At 47.9% G+C, this 21,947-nt stretch overlaps 2 protein-coding genes across 8 annotated transcripts in view; both read right to left on the bottom strand.

The window, feature by feature from the left end:
* Positions 1-21,947, bottom strand: part of CUL2 (cullin 2) — a 115,372-nt gene that overhangs the window by 27,147 nt on the left and 66,278 nt on the right. For 5 of the 7 annotated variants that reach the window (XM_030550173.1, XM_030550176.1, XM_030550169.1 and 2 more), the window contains 3 exons: positions 6,549-6,615; positions 5,286-5,488; positions 689-790 (listed from right to left, as the gene is read on the bottom strand). In XM_030550173.1, coding sequence (XP_030406033.1) covers positions 689-790; positions 5,286-5,488; positions 6,549-6,615 — 372 coding nt within the window. Of the gene's footprint in view, positions 1-688; positions 791-5,019; positions 5,135-5,285; positions 5,489-6,548; positions 6,616-21,947 lie in introns of those variants that run through there. The other 2 variants (XM_030550174.1, XM_030550175.1) reach the window with 2 other exon arrangements.
* On the bottom strand, positions 2,842-14,675 carry LOC115645479. The gene is made up of 2 exons (XM_030550168.1): positions 8,511-14,675; positions 2,842-2,853 (listed from the first exon to the last, which is right to left on the bottom strand). The coding sequence occupies exon 1, from the start codon at positions 13,694-13,696 to the stop codon at positions 8,909-8,911; it is 4,788 nt and encodes a 1,595-aa protein (XP_030406028.1). The 5' UTR covers positions 13,697-14,675; the 3' UTR covers positions 2,842-2,853; positions 8,511-8,908.

The following is a 21,947-nucleotide window of genomic DNA, read 5'->3' as shown; positions in this document are numbered from 1 at the left end:
CTTATAGCTTACTAATGCACATCTTCTGGGAACTTATTCATATCAGAACATGGCTCATGATTCTAAATTCAACTTCTAGGGTAATTGTTTCCACCAGAAAACACAGTCCCTGGTAAAGAAAAAGCAACAACAGGGGAAAGTTTATACTGACTTTTTTTTTTTAAACATTACCTTAAAAATATTTTATTGATACTTGAATTTTTTAAAAAAATTCTCTTTCCTTCTTTGGTCTTGGGACTCAGAACCTCACCTCTCTTCTCCCATTGTCCATGAACACAGCTTCCCTTTGCAATAACCATGTTAGACTTTCAGTTTGTAATGAAAATAATAAATTGGGATTCCAAATTAGTTTTTTCCCCCCAATAGTAAGTGGTCCTCTGGCCACAAAGTGCTGATGAAAGGACAGTCAGTTCCACAAGGGACAAGAGGAGAGTTTCCCCTCCCATCACATTTTCTGCCCCAAGCTCTTCTGCCAGCCCCCGTCATCCTTCTTTTCCTCGGTAAAGCCTCATGTCCACACAAACCTTGCCGTGGTTTCATTAATATATTTTTAATGGATTTTGTTTAAATCCCTTTGTAGATACACTTGCATCTGTTTACACCAGACTTGCATTAATTTAGATGAAGTCAGTTTTAAATAACACTTTTATTAAACTGTTGACTTTTATAGATATTGAAAAATACTTGCCTGTGGTGTGTCTTTCTGCATTGATGTGGTAATTTTAAATTTTGTTCGTTTACTGCTGAAGTTCAGATTTAATGAAAAAGTAGACTCTGCTTCTATATCTTCCTGCAATATAAAAAGGCATTTGTGTATTTTAACATTCATAAATGTTGCCAAAAAGCATAAGCAACATACATATATTTTAAGGACAGCTAATAATTTATGGGGAAAATTTACACACTTAAATAGGACTCATATGCACGGTCAGAAGTCTATAGCACCTTATTAAAGTTTTGGAATTCTAAAGATCCATTCAAATGAAGTTCAACTTTTCTCATGCTATAGTTTATTTGAGCTGGAAAGTCAGCTTATTTTAGAACCAAATAAACAGAAAGAACACTACCATATATAAAAACAGTGTTAATCAGTTCAAACAATGAAAGTAATTTTTTTCTATTACTGAAGCTACTTCTTTTAGTATTTCTAAAATACAATTTGGAGAGCTTTTTTTTGAGAACACAAAGTGCATTTAAGCCAAAGAGGAGACTAGGATTTCCATTTACCTACAGAAGAGTTTTGGGGAGATAGCTGCATTTTCCACAGTCATTCTATATATTGCATGGTTTGTTTGCATAACAAAGAAATTAACACCTACAACATTTTCATAGTTGTAGTGTACATAAGGATCCAACTATGGGTTCTCCCATCATTCTAACCCTAGCTCTTTCCAAAAAACATATCTGTTTCTATCCCGTCCAGGTCAGATTGCCATGCTAGCTGTTCACTGTGCTCTGAAGACGATGTCTCTCTAAACCGGACAGCAGGATGACATGTAGCATGAGCACATATCTTCTTTACCAGTTTCCAATCAAGTAATCTGTACAAGTACTACTAATTTTCCAATCACAGGAAAAAGGCAAGTTACTGGGCTCCTTCACTGAGTGTTTTGGAATACTGCCTAGCCACTGGCTGGCTCATATGCTTAGGTAGCAACTTTAATTTCACATTCTACAAGCAATCTAGATTATTAAATTAATATTTTTTGCCACTTTGGCACAGTGTTGGAAATATATTAAAGGTTAAGGAGCAGCAGTCACAAGCAATATAGCATATCAAAAACTAAACAGTTTAAGCACAATAATGCTAAGTATAAATCAGAACAAAAACACAATCTAGGTCAAACAGCCACTAGGAAGAAAACTAGACTGAACCAGTGACTATCACCAAGGGAGGGGGAAGTTAATTTCCCAGCTTCTTGAACTTCAACAGAAAGGAAGTATGGTATGTAACATACGTTGCGCTTTGCATTTTCTTTCCTAGCTGCTGTGTGGTTCAGATACTGGTAAACTACTTGCAAAATAGAAGTAAGTGCATTTCACTGTTTTCAGCACCCTGGAGTTCATCGACTTATGTAATAATAAGTAAGCTGATTTAATGTGCACAGCTCAGCTTTTTCTTTGTTTGGTGGTGTGAAAGGAAGACATAATTAGTACAGGTATTTTGGTACACGAACCCTCTAGCTAAAGGACAGGCGCATATGAAAGTAAACATAACCAAGAAAGAAAAATTACAAAGCTATTGTATTCCCCTTCCAGTCAGAAGTGATGTTAAAAAGGTATCCTTTTAGTCAGTGGGGATAAAGTATCAATTTGAGGCTCCAGAAACAGGATATTATGAAAAGTATTATACATGAAAATTAGAGATAGAAAAGACAGATTAGATCAGGGATTCTCAACCTTTTTCTTTCTGAGGCTCCCCCAACATGCTATAAGAACTCCACAGCCCACCCGTGCCACAACAACTTGTTTTCTGCATATAAAAGCCAGGACTGGCATTAGGGGATAGCAAGCAGTGCAACTGCCCGGAGCATGCAGGAAGCTAGGTTGCTCAGGCTTTGACTTCAGTCCCAGGTAAAAGAAAGGGCTCAGATCCCCATGTTTCAGCCCCATGCAGTGGGACTTCAGCTTTCTGCCCTGGGGCCCAGGGAGTCTAACACTGGCCCTGCTTGGTGAACCCCCTGAAATCTGCTCCCCCCAGGGGTCCCCAGACCTCTGGTTGAGAACCGCTGCATTATATGATCTTGTCCAGCACCTATAAGGGTAGAACACTCCCCTGACAAAAGGTGTATCAGATAGTAAATATAGCATTTCTCTCATATATGCTATCTATTTTTTGAAAGCCTTTGGTACCTTCAACAAAAAACATTTTTTATTTCACGGACTACTTTATTCTAAGGGTATGTCTACACTATGAAATTAGGTCGATTTTATAGAATTCGATTTTTTAGAATTCGATTTTATACAGTCTATTGCGTATGTCCACAGTAAGTGTATTAAGCTGGTGGAGTGCGTCCTCACTAGCATCGACTTACAGAGCAGTGCACTGTGGGTATCTATCCCACAGTTCCCACAGTCTCTGCTGCTCATTGGAATTCTAGGTTAAGCTCCCAATACCTGATGGGGGCAAAAACTTTGTCGCGGCTGGTTTTGGGTACATGTCATCAGGCCCCCCCCCCCCGCCACCTTCCATGAAAGCAACGGCAGATAATTGTTTTGTGCCTTTTTTCCGGGGTCCTGTCTGACGGACCCGCTCAACCCGCTGCCTGCCTGGATAATTGAAACCCCAGGCAGACAGTGGGCTGAGCGCTGCTGGCAGTCTGGGGCTCCATCCGCCGGCTCCTGCCAGCCGGGATCCCGCTCAGCCTCGTTCAGCTGGCAGACCTTGGTTAGGTCTATCAGGGATGCCTGGACAGACATGGCTATCCTTCCATTCGGTGCTCTAAGAGGAGTGATTCCAGGTCATTTTCTTCTTTAAGTTTCGTCTCATGGAGATTCAGTCCTGCCTGGAATATCATGCAAGCTGGAGGCTTCTGCCTCAGGCTGCTCTCCCAGCTGACAGTACCGCATGGTCGCACCTACCCCAGCCTGCCCCTTGCTCCCGTGGCTCATGAAGCCTGGACAGTAGTAAGGAGCAGTTCAACTTGTGGAATGACAAATCCAGAACGAAGGATTGCACTCTGTGGGCCATGTTAAGATTATTTCAGAGTCCTAGATAGCATTTAGTCTCTATAAAAGGTTTCATAAAAATTTCCCCCCATCCCTAACAAAAATGTTAATTTATCAGAGCAGCTGATAGTGTAAGGAGCCCAGGACTATAACTTAGAGAGAGCTTCCATATTATTTAACTCATAATTGACTGAATTCAAAGTAAAATTTCACAGTATGATCTGTTCTAAGGCTAAAAATGCAGAAGGGGAGTCAGAAAAAGGAACAGCGACCCGTTTCTGCCCAGTTTCAAACCGGGAATGTTTCGCGTGTTAGGCGAATGTGATAACCACTACACTATGGGGCTTCTCTTTTTTTGTCACAGGCTTTGCCAAATGCACAGGAACGTTTTCTCCAGAAAGTTACCTAATACCATGTCTATATCTACGGCCTTCCTGCTCACAAAGCGGTTATGCCCCCGCCCAAGGCTGACACAGCACGTTGTGCATGTGACACAGCAATCTGGCTCGGGCAGGATCACTAGTGAGGCATGATACTTTTGCTGTTAAGCAAACACAGCAATTCTTTCCTGGCCTCTGCCACTGGATGCCTCCATGCATTACGCTGTGCCCTACCAGTGCGGAAGGACTGCATGAGCTCCGAAAACATGTTCTGGCGAGTGCATTTTTTTCACCTTCTAATCTACGATAACCTCAGGGACGGAGATGAAAGGGGAGTGTAGAAACATTCTGGGGGAACTGCATGGTCACCTGTGCTGCTGAGTTTGCCACGCTGGCCAAACAGGAAATTAAATTCAAAAGTTCCCGGGGCTTTTCTTGTGTACCTGGCCAGTGCATCTGAGTTCAAAATACTGTTGAGTGATCAAAATGGAGCACTCTGGGATAGCTCCTGCAGGCCAGTACCGTCGAACTGCATCCACATTATCCCAAATCAGACCCGGCGATGTTGATTTCAGTGCTAATCCCCTCGTTGGGGAGGAGTACAGAAATCAATTTTAAGAGCCCTTTAAGTTGACAAAAATGGCTTGGTCGTGTGGACGGGTGCAGGGTTAAATCAATCTAATGCTGCTAAATTCAACCTAAACTCGTAATATAGACCAGGGCTAAGACTTTAAGAGACCATACTGAACAAGTAGTTTGGTCCCAGCATCTGGGCAGTGCCTTTGCACTGTTTCCATCCCAGGCCACTACAATACTTCTTTACTCCAAAATCAGCCTGGCTATAGTGGAGCTATGCTTACTGAGTTTTCACTGATAGTTATTGCCTCTGAAGCCATAAAGGGAAGGTTTTGCACACAAAAGGGGCTCAGCAGAAAAGATAATACTGCCTCAGCTGTATTACCTTTTCAGCAGACTCTGCTGGCACACAGCCCAGTGTGAGGAATTTGGATAGCATGTCTGTTTGTCTATCTTCCCCACTGGTTATTCCATCCAGAGGTGGCTGCTCATGCCTTCCCCACAGGGATCTGAGAACAGGTATAGGGGACAATAATATGGATATAAGTGAAGGGCAAGCACTTTTTTTTTTTTTTTTTAAACAAAATAAACATCATGAGAAGACAGAAACAAACCATGACTGGAAATGTTACACATTCTCTTTGTGACATTACAACATACCTTGTCTAAGTCATGGTTGATCATTTTGACATCAAGTAACGATTTGATGGTTTTTGTAAGTTCCTTCTCATTCATCTGTGTGCTATCCTGAAGCTCTTTATAACTGACAGTTTCACTGTTGTTGAAGGCAAGCAGTACTGCCATTTGGTATGTTGTGACCATGGCTACATAAGGTTTACACAAATAGTTCATTTTTACTTCACCTGTAGTAGTAGTAATAACAACAACAGTTTCATAAACTGGTATAATAAGTTCACAATTGTGTTGCAAAATCATACAAGATTTGATTATTAAAAGGTGTATGTCCAGTCCTCGACACACAGGGAGAGGTGCCCCTCCACAGCCCAGCCCAGCTGGAGCTGCAGTGGCCAGGGAGAGGCGTCTCTCAGCTGGCCCCAAGCTGCTGCGGTGAGAGAGGGCTGGAGTGAGTCCTCTCTCCCCACTTCCCCCCCGGGGCAGTCTGTAGCGCAACCCCTTCACCTCCTGCCCCACCCTAGAGCCATCACTCCCGCACCTCAATCCTCTGCCTCAGCCCTGAGCCCCTTCCCGCATCCCAAACTCCTCACTCAACCCCCCCCACACCTGAACCCTCTGCCCCAGCCCTGAGCCCCATCCCACACTCCGAACCCCTTGGCCTCACATCACTTCCATATTGGTGCACGTAACAAAATTAATTCCGCACATGGACGTAAAAAATTAGAGAGAACACTGCTAATAAGAATAATTTTTTCTTTTTTTTTAACGGCTTCCTCCTAGTTGTGAATCACAGAGCTGAACCTCATGCAACAGGCAAAGGAAGCCAATTTATTACTAATTTTTTTTTAAATGGTAGTTGGCAATTTAACTTAAACTGGTCTCACTTAAAACGTGTGTACTCATGTTAAGCAAAAAGGCCACCCAAGTAGTATAGAGCACTTAGCTGGTTGAAGGTCAGCTCATTGGTTAATAACGCAGAAGTTCTCCCATGGTCTTTCAAAGCATACAATGTACATCAACTTTTTTAAAACCAATAATTGGCTGTAATTAATTATATGCATAAAATGGAGATCATAAAAGATTAATTAAGAAATGCTGCTTGAGATAAGGGCAAAACCATGTTAATATACCTATGAATGTAAAAAATGGCAAAATTATAAAAAACTTGGTTCCAAATTAGAAAGGAACTTAGGTAAATGTAGAACAGAAAATTATTTATTGCCTGTTATGTGAAGCAAGTGCTATTTTGTAAGTTTTAAATACACCAGAAATATGCATTTATTTTACCTGTACAAAGATAATGTAACCAAGTAAGTTTCCTCCCACTGAAGTGCTGACTGTAAAATAATTCAAACTGTAAAACAAAAGTCATCTTCAGTTAAATCACTTATAACTATTTATAGCCTTAATAATTCATTGTCACATTACTACTATAGTTAGCAGAAAAGAAATACTAATTTAATATTCAGCATTTTGTACCTACACATTTAAAAATACTACACAGTATTTCTTCATATATTTACAAGGTGTAAGTTGAAAAATTTGAGCTTTTAGTTTTGACTAGGATGTCTTAGCCAAACATGTTTAAATCTACATATTATATTTCAAAACCTAAGACTTTAGAGACTGAATGTGTCAGAGATGACACTAAGAAATCAATATATGAATTATCAATGCTGTAGCTCAGTATTGTTCACTTCTATCATCATATGTACAGTACAGTTTTATTTGTAACCTTTCCTTTGATGCAATCGTAATCCTTTATACACTAATTTTGATTCATTGTTTCAATCAAATTAGAAAACCCACTTCATCTGTTTTGATATAATTTAGCTAGAGCTAGATGTTTTGATGGATGTTACTATTAAAGCGAATCATATATAATGATTACATATTATGATACATACATATTATTTATGGTGCTGCACAAATATGGAAACAATCTACATTAACATCTCTCAGAATAACTTGCATCAATAAAGAAACGTAAAAGATAAATATTTTACATTAAATGTATTCTAATTTCAGAAATTTATTGTACATGACAAATATGTACCCATTTTTATGTTACCTATTTCCTCCACACATATTTATGTTAATAAATTAAAGGAAGTGGGTGCTTAAAGAAGAGTTCTTGTTAGAAAGACCTCAAAAAGCAGGTTTTATTTAATTCCCCAACATCGGAGTGATGACTTCTCAGAGCATAGCCCATGACAGCCAGAGATTACAGAAGAATAAAAGCTCAGAAGAACAATTATTTTCTCTTAATGAGTTCTTTGAAGCTGTTTTGAGCTAGATCTAAAGACATTTTGTATCCTCCTAAAGCAAGCACAATTAGTTGTAAGTTCCTACTGACTAAATAAAATCAAAACAAAAATGTACCGTATTTTGATTAACACAACTCTAAATGGCACAATAAAGTCAGAAATACAAGTAAAAGCTGTAGCTAACATTTAATTCTGCACATCCGCAAGAAAAAAAAAAAAGAGGACCAAGTCTAGTAGCAACATGGCCATCAGATAATCCCCTCATTATTATTCACAACAGGGGTCCAACAAGCCACAGAGATATATGTCCCTTAAAAAGCAAACAGTGACCTTCAAAAGCATCAAAGGTGGATTGAATTTCCCTTTATTGTTGCATTGGCCAGCCTGTGTGGATCATTTTAGTATTGTTTCACTTTGCAAACAGTTGAAAAATAAATTTCAACATCACAGTGAGAGTTAAACTAAGTCCCAAAATTAATTTTCAAAGCACAGGAATGCTACAATTTTCCATATGAGGCATTAAAAAGAAAGAGCAAGATATGAGCACAGTCTGAATTTCTGAATAATTCTGTAACATAACTGAAGTCTATGTACTCCTGAAGTAGGCACTTTTAAGAGTATTTGTATTAGGTTATCTGGACTAAATATGATTAACATGTTTAAGTTATTTAGACAACCCTGTCAAATGTTTTTAAACATGTAATAAAAAAAGAATTGGTTCTAACTCTTTTTAAATAGGTTACTTTTAAGTCCCCCCCCCACCCCCCCGGGAAGCAAAATAAACACTTAGCAATCCAGTTTCCTCTCTCCTTCACTACTTACATTTTATATCATTACATTTGCTGCTGTCCTGTTTTACTAGACATGTGCTTATTGTTGATGAGCCAACAAAGGCATTATGTAAGCAGATTAGCTCTTACCAAAAGTAAGGGCCTCATTTCTTTCTAGTAGGCTGACAAATTGAGCAGGACTAACCATCAACAACTGCAGATTTAATGTTTATTAGTGAATATTTGAAAATAAACGATACAGAGAGTTTAAAGCAGCAGTTATTGTTTCATCGGGGATATCATACAGACTATGGGGGAGGGGTCAGTATTTTGGTATTGGGCAGCATATACCATATACAGTCTGTCATGTCCCCAATGCGGGGTGAACGGTGGGTGAGATCAAGATACAGTCGGGAGGCAGTGAGGGTACATCGCTCATACAAATAGGTTACAGACAGTCGTGGGAATAAAGGAGCGAGCTGGGTGATGAGGATAGGGTGACCCTCACATAGTGGAGTTTGGTTTGGTGGGTTCAGGGCTCAGGGGGTAGAGTCCAACGGGGAAGTGTGAAAATCTCCTCCCCCCTTCGGGAGCACGGAGTCACGCCCGCTTACTCCTGGTATTGGCGGTGACCGGTGACGTGCTCCGTGTAGATGTCTCTGGACCATCTGATAGTGTCCGAGACCATCAGGCGTCTCATGAGCTGTGCGTAACGACGGCCTACCCCACAGGCCCGAAGCACACGTTCATTACAAGGGTCCCAGGCACCCAGGGCCCCAACAATCAGGGCGTCGGTATAGACCTCGTAGCCCTTTGACCGCAGAGTGTCCGCCAAGGGGGTGTATTTTTCGAGCTTTCGGGCTCGGGCCTCGCGGAAGGCCAGGGTCCTGTTTTCGAAAGGAACCGTCACATCAACGAGGATGATCTTTTTTCGAGCCTCGTCCATGACGACGATGTCTGGGCGCAGTGGGCTGTCGGTGCCAGGGACGGTGCGGTTGGTGACTTTTTCTCCCAGCTGCGGAGCGATGGCCTTTACCAGACGGTCCTGGATGGCGTTGTGACGCAGCTGCCAGGCTCTGGCGTGGGGCTTGCAGCTGCACAGGACGTGGGGCAGGGTCTCCATGGCGTACCCGCACTTCCTGCAGCGCTTGTCTCGGGTCCCGTGGCGGACAGCTCCGTTAAGCGGGACGCAGTTTAGTCGGGCGCGGTGTATGAAGCGCCAGTCAGCGAAGCGGATGAAGCTGCCTGAGTGGAGGAAGTGGTTGCTGGAGTCCCACTTGCTGGTGACCTCGTAAACCTTGCCCTGGTCTGGTTTTTTCTTCAGCGTGCCCAAGTAGAGCGCGCGTACGGCGGCCTTCAGTGACCTCTCCAGCGTGCCTCTGGCTCCAGGGCTGATGACGGTGTCCTCCGTCTCGGTCCACGGTATCAGGACTCCCAGCTCCCGTCGGTCCTCGCTCCATACCCAGCGGCAGCCTAGTCGTTTCCCCAGTCGGCGCGTGGCATTGCGGGCACGGGTCCACAGTGAGGCTATGTCGCCTCTGTCTCGGGCGAAGTCATCGTCCATGGAGCCGCTCAGGAAGGTGGCCATATCTTGGCCAGAGGCAGCTCTGTCGATTCGCTTTGCGGTGGCGGAGCACAGGGCGGTCGTCGCGACTTTCTTTACCACGGCGTCCGGGCACGTCAGGAGGCGAAAGGCGTGTGTGATGACCGCGATATCGCAGAGGTCTCCCATGCGGGGGACGTTGGCGCCACCGTGCCGGTGAGCGATATAGACCAGCTCGTTGCTTGCTCTCTGGGGCAGGGACAGCCACTTCTTCACCAGTTGCCGGATGACATTGTCCGCCTTGTTGAGGGGCACCTTTGCCACGGCAGATCCTCTCAGGACAAAGGCGATGCGGGGGATCAGGAACGTGTTGAGGGCATCGATTTTCTGCCACGGAGCCAGCAGGGAAACGTCGATCCTGGAGGCGTCCTGCAGGATTTCCTGGATGGTGTCCTCGGGGGTCTGCCGGACACGGAAGCCCGTCGGCGTGCCGAGGTGTTGGTACGCCTGCCCCTCGGCCAGGGGGACGACGGATTCACCCTGGATGAGGAAGTCCGTAGCCTGCACCGAGTTCTTCTTGCTGCAGTTGACGTGGAGGGACGCGCACTTTTTGGCGTTAAAGCGGAGTCCCGTCCATTCTGCAACTCTCCCGATGGTGTTGAGCATGCCCTGGAGCCTCTCGGGGTCGTCCGCGATCAGGACTAGGTCATCTGCGTAGGCCAACACGTTCACTCTCTCGCCGTGTAGGTCGAAGCCGTCGGCGCCGTCGGAGATTGCCCGCAGGAGCGGCTCCATGGCGAGGCTGAAGATGATCGGGCTGAGGGGGCAGCCCTGCTTCACGCCGCTGCGGATCGGGATCTCGGCGGTTTCGCCTTCTACTGAGCGGATGGTGGTGCTGCAACCCTTGTAGAGTTCCCGGATCAGGCGGAGGAAGGTCTCCGGCATCCCGAACTCCCGTAGGGTGCTGAAGATGTGATGGTGGGGGATGGACCCGAAGGCGTTGGCCAGATCCAGCCACGCTATTGCGCACTGGTTGTGGGCCCTTCTGGTCGTCTGGAGGACGGTCTGGAGCAGGAAGTTGTGTTCATAGCACCCCTCTGATGGCATGAAGCCCTTCTGGGCTGGGCTGATGGCTCCCCCGGTCGTCGCCCACTCCGTGATTCTGGCTGCCAGGCAGCTGGCGTATAGCTTGTACATTGTAGAGCAGAGGGAGATGGGTCTCCAGTTGCTGGGGTCGTCTCGCTCACCCTTCTTGTAGATCAGGACCGTCATGGCCTTCTTCCAGGAGGTGGGTGGCCGGCCAAAGCACCGGCATAGGTTAAAGATGCCGGAGAGCACATGGCAGCCGGGGTCCCGCTTTTTGAGGAGGCTGTAGGGGATGCCGTCTTTTCCGGGCGCAGTGTTTTTGGTCCTGGAGAGCCTGGCCATCACCTCTTTGGGCGTGAAATCAGCCTCTAGGCCATCTGCATTGGTGATGCGGGGCAGCGGGTGAAGGCACTCTGGGCGCTGCACGTCGTTCCTGGGCTTGTCAGCGAATACTTCCAGGAAGTAGCGGTATAGGCGCTCGGGCGGGATCGTGCAGTAGGATGAGGGACCGTCGAGGACCTTTCTCATGGCCTTGAGGCGGTTGGTTCTGTACATCTTCTGGATCTGGGAGGCTGCTGCCAGGTTGTAACGGTGGCTGGGGTTTCTTCGTCCAGCTCCTCGGGTGGTGGCGTCGCGGTTTGGGGCGGGCCTTCTGGAGGTAGGACGTGCAGCCTCCTGGTTTGGGGTCCTCCTGGAGACGATCTCTGTGGAGAGCTCGCAGGTGAGCTCATTGATGAGCTGGTCGAATTCTTCAAACGAGGCTGTCGCTCGGAGCTTCTCGATCCAGGCAGCCTGCCAGGGCGTGGCTGGCCTAATCGTCGGCTGCCGGTCCTCTGGTTCTTCGGTCCGCGCGGGTAGTGGGTTCGCGGTTTGGCCGGCGGGTCGTCTCCCTTGCAGCTCGGGGGATCTTTCGGTTGGTCCCCGAGGCATAGCCGTCGGTGGAGTAGTGGCATTGCTGGTTGGTGGAGCCCGGCTTGGTTCGGCGGGTGCAGCGTCAGCGTCCGGTCTTTCGCGTGTGGTCATCGCCCGGGGGGTCGCTGTGTTAGTGGATGGTCTTCTGTTGGCAGAGAGTGGGCTGGTGCCTGTAGGGGCCGCGTCGGACTCTCTGATGGTGGGGTTCTGGGGCTGCGGTCCGGACGTAGTGGTGGGGTCTCCGATGTTAGCAGGTCTGGGGGGTGGCCCCTGTCCCCGGCCAGGTGGAGTTCGCAGGGTGGGCTGAGGAGTTGCGTTGGCGCCCCTTGTGGCTGGAGCTCGGAGGGCGGGCCGGGAGCCAGTATTGGTGCCTCTAGGGGTGGGGTTTCGAATGGCCACGCGTGGTGGAGCACTGGCCCTTCTTGGGGCGGGTTCGTGTAGGTTGGAGGGGGCACTTAGGTGCCTCAGTTCGGAGATCTTCCGGGCGACCTGGGAGGAGGTGACAGGACCCCTGTTGGTAGGAGCTCGGTCAACGCTTCCCGTTGCAGCATTTGTCGTTCCGGTGGCAGGGTTCTGGTCCGCTGGCTCGGGGGCTGGGGTGGGCTTCTGGGCAGCGGTCAGCACGGTCGCTCTGCTTCTTTTCGGCACAGGAGCAGCAGGCTGGGGCACAGGATGGCGGAGGACCGGAGTCGTCTTTTTGCTGGCTTTTGTACAGCTGGCCTGGTGTGCCTTGCATTTCCTCTGACACTCGAAGGGCAGGCTGCAGCGGGCACAGCTGAAGGCGGTGGACTGGCCGTGGCACCTCTTCAGATATCTGGTGACCCCTCCGAGGAGATGAAAGCGTCGAGGCGGCAGGCAGATGGGGCAGATGAGCGCATCTGCAGTGAGGGGGTATTGGAGGTAGACGGTGTCTGGGGCGAAGCAGCCATCTTGTGGGGCATTGGGGCCTTCCTGGTCATTTTCTGGTGCACAGCTGGCGAGGGGGGCGGCGTCCTTCGGTGGTAGCTGAGTCTCAGGAACATTGAGGATTCCCCCCGGAGGCTGGAGTTCCTGGGGGGTGCAGGTGTCCTGTAGCGGGTCGGGGGATTTACTCCTCGGTGGCGTGAGGTGCTGGGGTGCAGTAGGTGTGTCCGGCGACCGCAGTGGATCAGGAGAGTCATCTCGTAGCTGCTGGGGTGCGGGGGGCGTGATCGGCGAGCGCAGGAAGACGGGGGAGGCGTCTCTTGGCGGTTGGGGTGGCCGGTGGGCGGCGGGGAGGTCTTGTGGGATCTGGAGCGGCGTGGTCGTGGAGGGGCGCACTTCTGATGTCTGAAAAACATCAAGGGGCTCCCCAGGCGCCGCGAGTCGCGGCGACAGGGGTCCCGGACGAGGGTCCCCCGGCGGACCGGGCAGCAGCAGCCAGGACACGCCGCAGGGCTCCCCAGGCGGCTCGGGGCACGGCAGCCAGGGATCCCCCCGCGGCCAGAGCAGGGGCGGCAGGAGTGTGCCACGGGGCTCCTCTGGCAGCGGTAGTCGGGACACGGGGCAGAGTTCCCCGGGCCGCTCCAGGTGCAGGGGCCAGAGCATATAGCAGGGCTCCCCAGGCTGTACCTGCGGCGGGGGCATGGGGAGGGGATCTCCCAGCGTCTCAGGCGTTAGTGGCCGGAGTACATGGTGGGGCTCCTCAGTCTGCTCAGGCGGCAGTCTGGGCGCAGGACAGGAGTCCCCTGGGGACCAGAGCGGCGGCTGCAGAGGCGCGCCACGGGGCTCCCCGGGCTGCTCAGGCAGGAGCAGGTGAGGTGCGGGGTCGGGGTCTCCCAGCAGCTTGGGAGGGAGCAGCCGGGGCGCAGGGCATGGGCCCCCCGGCACCCCAAACATCGGCGGCAGGAGCGCGCCACGGGGTTCGCCGGGCTGCCCAGAGAGAGGCAGCCCGGGGCCGGAGTTCACCGGCAATCACACCCACTCCACTCCAGTTTTCAGAAGTGTCTCTGTGGAAGCAAGGTTAAAGTGCAAATTCCACTACTATTTTGATGTTTATAGAGAGTAATATGATCTCAGACCTGCCACAACTGAGTTATCAAGATCTAATTGCCAAGATTATTAAAAATGAGTAGTTACTGCGGAGGCTTCAATTTCTGGATGCCCTCACTGAATTTTGAAGGTGTCTGATTTTCATGAAGTGCTGAATACTCACCACTTGTAAAATAGTCTCCTTTTTAAGGGACATCAAACTAGACACCCAAAACCTGAAGCACTTAAAACCATTGGTCTCTTGAAAAACCTTTGAAGAATATTCTTCAAAACAGTAATAATCTTGTTAATTTCTTCCTCCTTTATGTTTTTACATACATTTTAGTGCTTGTGAAAGGTGTCACATTGAGAGCTCTGGAAACTGATTTTTGGTGCGACTATTTTAAGACATTTCAAGATAAATTTCTCACGCTCATATTACAGTCACACACAGAAAATATATACAATAAGACAAGAGGCCCAAGGGTACAAAGATGTTCATTTAGAAATGAACAAAATGAAGGTTTCCTCTTTTTCTTTTAAAAAAAAGTCCTTAATAGTATCTTCCCAGTACTATGGGACAATTTTGTTCCTCACCTGTAAATTGGTCTTCACTTTATTTTACACATACATATATATATATTTTACACACACACACACACACACACACACACACACACACACACACACACACACACACACACACACACACACACACACACACACAATTTGCCAATCCTGGCATTGCTGGGAAGTCTTGAGCATGGCTCTTGTAACTGAGGTGGCTCTCTAGAAGATTCTTGGAATCCAGTTCCCAGTCTAAATAGGCAGTGGTTACTTCATATTACCAGTAGATTCTTCTAAAGCTTAAGCATCCACATCTAAAAGTAATTTCCTATCAACAACAAACAGTAATTTTGAGAAGGGAATAAAGGACTGGTGGATTGTTATATATGAGAAAATCAATTTACAGGTAAGGAACAAATTGTTCCATTTCTCACACCATATGCAATCCACCAATCCTGGCACTGCTGGGAATTAGTAAATTGTAAAGAAGAGAACAAAGGGAGGGATCTAGGAAGGAAATGAAATATCCTGACTGATATGAAAAACTAAATTCACGGGGAGTACACATTGCAGAGTGGTTCACAGGATCTTTTTGTACGGAATGGACGGCAGGAGAGGTTCCTTAACAGATTTATCTTCAAGTTCATTTCTTCTGTGGGCTAAAGGTAATTGTAACAAGAAAAGTTAGTTTGATGCTCTGGATAAAGTTAGCAATTCCCCAAAAGCTCAAACAGAAGTTGCAACAAGGCTTGCAAAACCAGACTGAGTTTCCAACTGTGTATGGGAAAGCACAAAGGTAGTTTGATCCTTTAGACTGCATGAAGAAATCTAGAAATACAGGGGTGAGAATTCAGTAGATCTTCCCTTAGAGATCCTCCAAGCTCCTAATGCCACCGTCTAAACCTGAAATTTTGCTGGAATCTTTCCTCAAAACGAGATAAACATACAGGCAGTCCCTTGACTGAGCCTTTGTTACAGCTGATGCCAGGCTTCAGTTATGGATCAGATACGTTGGTAAGTTTTAGTTCTAATATTTTATCTACTTTCAGGATCTGCCCAGCAAAAGTCCAGAAGTCTCAGCTTCTCGTTTCTCAGCTGAAAGGGACAAGAAGCTCAGGTTCGGGACTTTGGTTGGACTCCATGGTCAGGATGTTCTTTGGCTATGGGAAGAATTTAAGGAGGTTCCAGGGACTTCTCCTTGAGACAGGCCAACAAAAGACAATTTTGCCTTGGGTCATTTTGGCCCAATCTGACTTCTCTGTCATTATTAAACATCATTGCCAAGAGGAGAAATGTATAGGAGAGCATGCTTGACAACTTTAAGGAAAAGATGTCTATTTTCCATATTGCCTTCTCCCAGTGCCTGAAGCAGTACACATTAGAACTGCTATTATAAGATGCAAATAAAGTATATTTTTGGGAAGTTCCAGAGCTCTAAGATCTTGAAGAAAACCTGCCTGCCTGTTCATCAATTAGTCCAGAGACACTTCCATACATAGTTCATCTTCCTTTAGGCCTATGTCAGAACCCTCATGAAGCACCTTTCTTCAGAAGCTGAATGCCTTTGTCTGACAGGGAAGGTAATGGGTGTCTAGTTACAGCACTCCACAAGGACCATTCTGATTCCCAGTGAAAAACAAATTTCTTCAGGATAAACCTAGTGGCCCAGAATTCCAGGCAGCTGATACCATACGGAACTTCCTTCTTGCACATGGTACTTGAGGAAGCCCAGGTGAATAACCCAGCCCCTCTCAGCTTGCATTCATGAAGATCATGATTACATCAGAAACAGGCTTCCCTTAGTGCAAGCTCTTGGGAGAAGAGTCCACCATCTGAGGAAATGAATTACTTGTGCTAGAATGGTGGTATGCAGGTATATGGTCTCTCCTTAGCAATCCCATACCAAAACAAAGCCTGGAGAGGGGGAGAATTAAGGATGGGTTGAAAGGATACCAGAATGCATAGAAGATATAGAATCTAACAAATGGTTATGACCAGGTTGGACTGAACCCTTTAGTTTGTGGGACCTGTGATCTATGAGAACCACCTGGTTGATATGAACGTGAGGTTGACTGCTTAGGAGGATCATGTCTCATAAGAGAGCTCTTATAGTGCACCATAAACCCATGGTCTGAAAGAAGAGAGAGCACTTGTCCATAAGTATGCTGGAAGAAACGAGATCTCACAAGCAGGTTGTTCAAGCTATGGAAAACAAGAAATTTCCCCCCCACACTGAAGTTGGCACCATTATCAATAGGATTTTTTAGAAGATTTTTAGAGCTAAGAAAAGATCAAAGGACAGAACAATGTACTAATAATATAAGTTTATCAGTAGCAAAACAAATGAACGTGGAATGAGCCATATAGACTGGAGTAAGGAGGTAAACTTTAACGTATCCCGTGAGAAGCTGAAATGAATCTAGTCAGAAGCAGACAAGTTCAATGATATAGCCCTTTGACAATCTCAAAGCATTGGTCCTGATTTTCATCTAGGCCAGTAAAAAACAAAACAGTTACTGACCTTTTGTAACTGTTCTTCAAGTTGTGTTGCACATGTCCATTCCAATGTAGGCATGTGCACACCCTGACACAGTTACCACCAAGGAAAAAAAATTCTGGCACCTGTTAGGTCAGCTCTAGCGCCTGCAGGAGCCGTGTGCTCATAGCACCGGTACAAAGGGCCCTGCTGAGCCAGCGCCCTTCAGTTGCTTTTTCCCCCAATCACTCCAAGACAGGAGATGGTAGGTGGGCCTTGGAATGAACACGTGCAACACATCTTGAAGAACAACAATTACAAAAGGTCAGTAACTGTTTTCGAGTGCTTGCACATGTCCATTCCAGCGTAGATGACTCACAGGCAGGTGCACTGGAGGTGGGCTCAGAGCTTAAGGACAAGTAGACTGCAAAACTGTGACACCAAAGTAGGCCTCATCTCTGGCTTCTTGAGTGATGTGGCACAGTGTGCTGAGAACGTGTGGACTGAGGACCAGGCCCCAGCCCTGCAGATATGCTGAATAGAAACTTGATCCAGGAAAGTAACTGAAGAGGCCCAAGACCTTGTGGAATGAGCGGTCAGGTTTGGCAGAGGGGGAGCCCCCACAAGGCCATAACATGCCTGGATACATGACGTGATCCAAGAGAAAATCCTCTGACCAGAGAGGGGAGTCCTTTCATTCTCTCTGCTACAGCTATGAAGAACTGCAGTGATCTGCGGAACAGTTTGGTCCTCTGAATATAAAATACCAGAGCTTGTCTAACATCCAAGGAATGGAGATGTTCCTCCCTATCTGCACGCAGCTAAAGATAGAAAACTGGTAGGAAAATTGGCTGGTTGCAGTGAAATTGAGAAAACACTTTCGGGAGGAACTTTGGATGCAGGCATAGCTTCACTTTATATTTGAAGAAAACTGTGGGCTTGTCTACATCAGAAAGTTGCAGCGCTGGTGAGGGAGTTACAGCGCTGCAACTTTGAAGGTGTACACATCTGCAGGGCACCACCAGCGCTGCAACTCCCTGTTTGCAGCGCTGGCCGTACTCCCGTTTTGTCTCGGGTGTAGAGGATCCAGCGCTGGTGATCCAGCGCTGGTAATCCAATGTAGACACTTACCAGCGCTTTTCTTGACCTCCGTGGAAGGAGGAAGCCTCTGGTAATCAAGCTGGTCTCCTTTCCCGGTTTGCTCTCTCGTTCCCGGAACCCCGAGCAAGCAGGTCTCCTTCCCTGCGGTTTGCTGGGTGGCTCCGGGAACGCGAGAGCAAACCGCGGCGAAGCTGGTCTCCTTTCCCGGTTTGCTCTCTCGTTCCCGGAACCCCGAGCAAGCAGGTCTCCTTCCCTGCGGTTTGCTGGGTGGCTCCGGGAACGCGAGAGCAAACCGCGACGAAGCTGGTCTCCTTTCCCGGTTTGCTCTCTCGTTCCCGGAACCCCGAGCAAGCAGGTCTCCTTCCCTGTGGTTTGCTGGGTGGCTCCAGGAACGCGAGAGCAAACCGCGGTGAAGCTGGTCTCCTTTCCCGGTTTGCTCTCTCGTTCCCGGAACCCCGAGCAAGCAGGTCTCCTTCCCTGCGGTTTGCTGGGTGGCTCCGGGAACGCGAGAGCAAACCGCGGCGAAGCTGGTCTCCTTTCCCGGTTTGCTCTCGCGTTCCCGGAATCCCGAGCAAGCAGGTCTCTTTCCCTGCGGTTTGCTGGGTGGCTCCGGGAACGCGAGAGCAAACCGCGGCGAAGCTGGTCTCCTTTCCCGGTTTGCTCTCGCGTTCCCGGAACCCCCCTTGAAGCCGCCCAACAGCGCTGCAGTGTGGCCACATCTAACACCACTTGCAGCGCTGGTTGCTATAAGTGTGGCCACTCTGCAGCGCTGGCCCTATACAGCTGTACTAATACAGCTGTAACAACCAGCGCTGCAAAATTTTAGATGTAGACATGGCCTGTATATAGGTGGCCGAGCCCTCACCTCGGACCCCTGATCTCTGAAACTCTCCTGGCTGATGTAATGGCCACCAAAAAGGCCACCTTCCAAGCGAAGTGCAACAGTGAGCATATTGCTACTGGCTCAAAGGGCAGGCTCGTCGGTTTTGACAAGACAAGGTCTAGGTCCCCGGGTGGGCGGGGGGGAATATCAGCTCCTTTATCTGAGGGAACGCCCTCTCCATCCTTTTTGAGAAAACAAATTACCATCTTGTGAAAGACAACTGACCTACTGCTGACCTTCAGATGAAAGGCTGAATTAGCTGCCATGTGGACCTTGACTGAAGAAAAAGCTAGGGCTTGCTGCTTCAAAAGTAGGAGATATTCCAGAACAAGCTGCAATGAGGACTGCACAGGCAGAACACCAGGCTTGGAAGACCAGATGGAGAATCATTTCCACTTCGCCAGATATGTCGCTCTAGTGGAAGTTTTTCTGCTGCCCAGTAGGACTTTACGAACCTGTTCTGAGCAAGCCTGGTCTTCGGGGTTCAGCCATGAAGGTTCCAGGCCATCAATGAAGAGAGATGAGGTTCAGATGGAGCAGCTGGCCATGGTCCTGTGTGATTAAGTCTGGGTGAAGTGGGAGCTGGATTGGGACTTTCACTGAAAGGTTTACGAGGGCGGTGAACTTCTGTGCTGTCTGGGCCATAAAGATGATTCATGTTTGGTCCTGCATGATCTTTGAGAGAACCTTGTGAATTAACACTGGGGGAGAGAGAGGGAAAGCATAAAACAGGTAAGTCGTCCATGCTAACAGGAAGGCATCTGTAAGAGACCCACGGCTGGGTCCCCTCAGGGAGCAGAAATGCTGGCATTTCCTGATGTCACGGGGTGCAAACATGTGTATATGGGAACTACCCCAATTTTGGAAGATGTCCATTGCAATATCCGGGAGAAGAGACCACTCATAGTTAGGGGAGAAGGACCTGCTGAGGCGATCTGAGAGCTGGTTCTGTGCACCTGGTAGTGAGATGATCGGATGAGCCTGAAAGCAGCTTATCAAAATTAACAAGGGGTTCTCCTGAAGCAGTGCCTTTGCCTGCAAAGAGTCAAGAACTACCCTGATGAACTCTATTCTTTTGATGGGGATAAAAATAGACTTCTGCTCATTTATTAATAGCCCCAAAGCCGGGAAGGTCGATTATATAAGATCGATGTTGGGCTCCCCCTGAGTTTTGGCCCGACCCTTGATCAGCCAATCGTCAAGATACGGGAAAATGTCAACTCCCCTTCTTCTGAAAAAAGACACTATTACTGCAATACACTTGGTGAAGACCCACAGGGGAGCTGATAGGCCAAATGGCAGAACCATGAATTGCTAATGGGTCTGGTTTAAAACAAATCTTAGAAAGCTTCTGTGTCCTTGGAAAATTGATATGTGGAAGTGTGTGTCTTTCAAACTGAGGGTGGTATAACAGTCCCCTGGATCCAGCGAAGAGATGATGGAGGCCAAGGAGACCATGCAGAACTTCAACTTCTTGAGATAGTAGCTGAGCTGTCACAGAGTTAGGATCAGTCTGAGACGCCTCCAGTCTGTCCCATCCCAGCTTTTGGGATCAGGAAGTAGCGGGAATAGACTCCCTTTCCTCTTAGCTGATGCAGAAACTCTTTCACGGCCCCCATCCGAAGAAGGCATTGGACTTCTTGATCCAATAGCTGCATGTGAGAAGAGTCTCTGGAGAGGGGCGGGGAGGGTGGGGTTGACAAAAAATTGGAAGGTATACCCAAATTCTTTTGTATTTAGGACCCAGAGGTCCAAGGTAGTGTGGTTCCAGGTGCTCAGGAAATGGGACAGACTGTTGGGAAAAATAGAAGTAACTGGATCCTGAAGTGAAGGGTGCTTCAAAGGGACAGACTACAATGTCATGAATGCCTTGTTCTTTTTCCTTCTCTGGAGGTGTCTGGACAGAAGAAATGCCCACACCGCTGGGGCCTATAATGTCTTCTAGATGCTGCAGGTGAATACAGGCCCAGGGATTTCAAAATTTTCTTATAGTCGTAAGGGTTATAAAGCATCTGCAAATTAGTATCTGTTTGCTTCAAACGGAAGGTCCTGGAGCCTCTGCTGCACTTCCTGAGGAAACCCAGAAGATTGTAACCATGAGCTCCTGTGCACGGTGATAGCCGTAGCCATTGATCTGGCAGCAGAATAGGCGGCGTCCAAGGCTGCCTGCAGGGAGGCCCGGGACATTGTCTTCTCTTCTTCTACAAGGGAAGAGAACTCTTGCCTGGCACCCTAGGGAATCCATGTCCTTACATTTTTGCACTACTTCCCGCATGTTAAACATAGAGACCTAGCAAGGCTTGCTGGTTCGCTATGCAGAGCTGCACTCCCCCTGTGGAGCAGGCTTTCCTGCCAAACAAGTCCAGCTTTTCGGGACCCTGTGTCCTGCTTGACCTTGATGGTCCCTATCATTAACAGCTACCACCACTAAGGACCGAGGGGAAGGGGGAGAGAATAGGGATTTGCAGCCCTTAGCAGGCACAAAATATTTTCGCTCCACCCGTTTAGCTGTTGGCGGGAGAGAGGTGGGGATCTGCCAGAGAGCCCTAACGGGTTCCATGATTGCCTCATTAAGGGGACGAGGCACTCCGGAGGGGCCTACCACTGCCAAAATGTCCAGAAGGCCATGTGTGGTCTCTACCACCACCTCCACCTGGATGCTCAAATTCAGGGCCACCTGCTTTAGTAAGTCCTGGTGGGCCTTGCAGTCATCCTGGGGTGGGGATACCCTAGTAGCCACCAGCGCCTCATCTGAGGAAGAAGAAGAGGCGGTGGGTAAGGACTCTGCTCTTTCCTCTGTGTCAGCAGTGACCTGAGGGACACGCTCCAGCAGCTTGGTACCAGGCTCAGTACTGGGCTCAACAGCAGAGTCCAGGTCAGGTGTCTTGCAGCATGGAATCAGAGGCATCCTATTCTTTACGGTTACCAAATAAGAATGACTTGAGATGGTGCCCTGGCCTGGTTGAAACCCCCATAGGTTCCAAAAAGGCTACTGCATCGGTGCCTGTCCCCACTATCCACATGTTCGGAGGCAACACTGCACTAGATGTCCCAGTAGCATGGGTGGTCCCAGCAGTGGGAAAAATAGGACC

The sequence above is a fragment of the Gopherus evgoodei genome, chromosome 2 (assembly GCF_007399415.2).
Source record: "Gopherus evgoodei ecotype Sinaloan lineage chromosome 2, rGopEvg1_v1.p, whole genome shotgun sequence".
Lineage (NCBI taxonomy): Eukaryota > Metazoa > Chordata > Testudines > Testudinidae > Gopherus > Gopherus evgoodei.
This window is presented reverse-complemented; position numbering and strand designations above follow the sequence as displayed.

Bases quoted from the DNA above. Each gene is read 5' to 3' on its own strand.
- LOC115645479 (XM_030550168.1), bottom strand. From the start codon at position 13,696: ATGTTTGGGGTGCCGGGGGGCCCATGCCCTGCGCCCCGGCTGCTCCCT.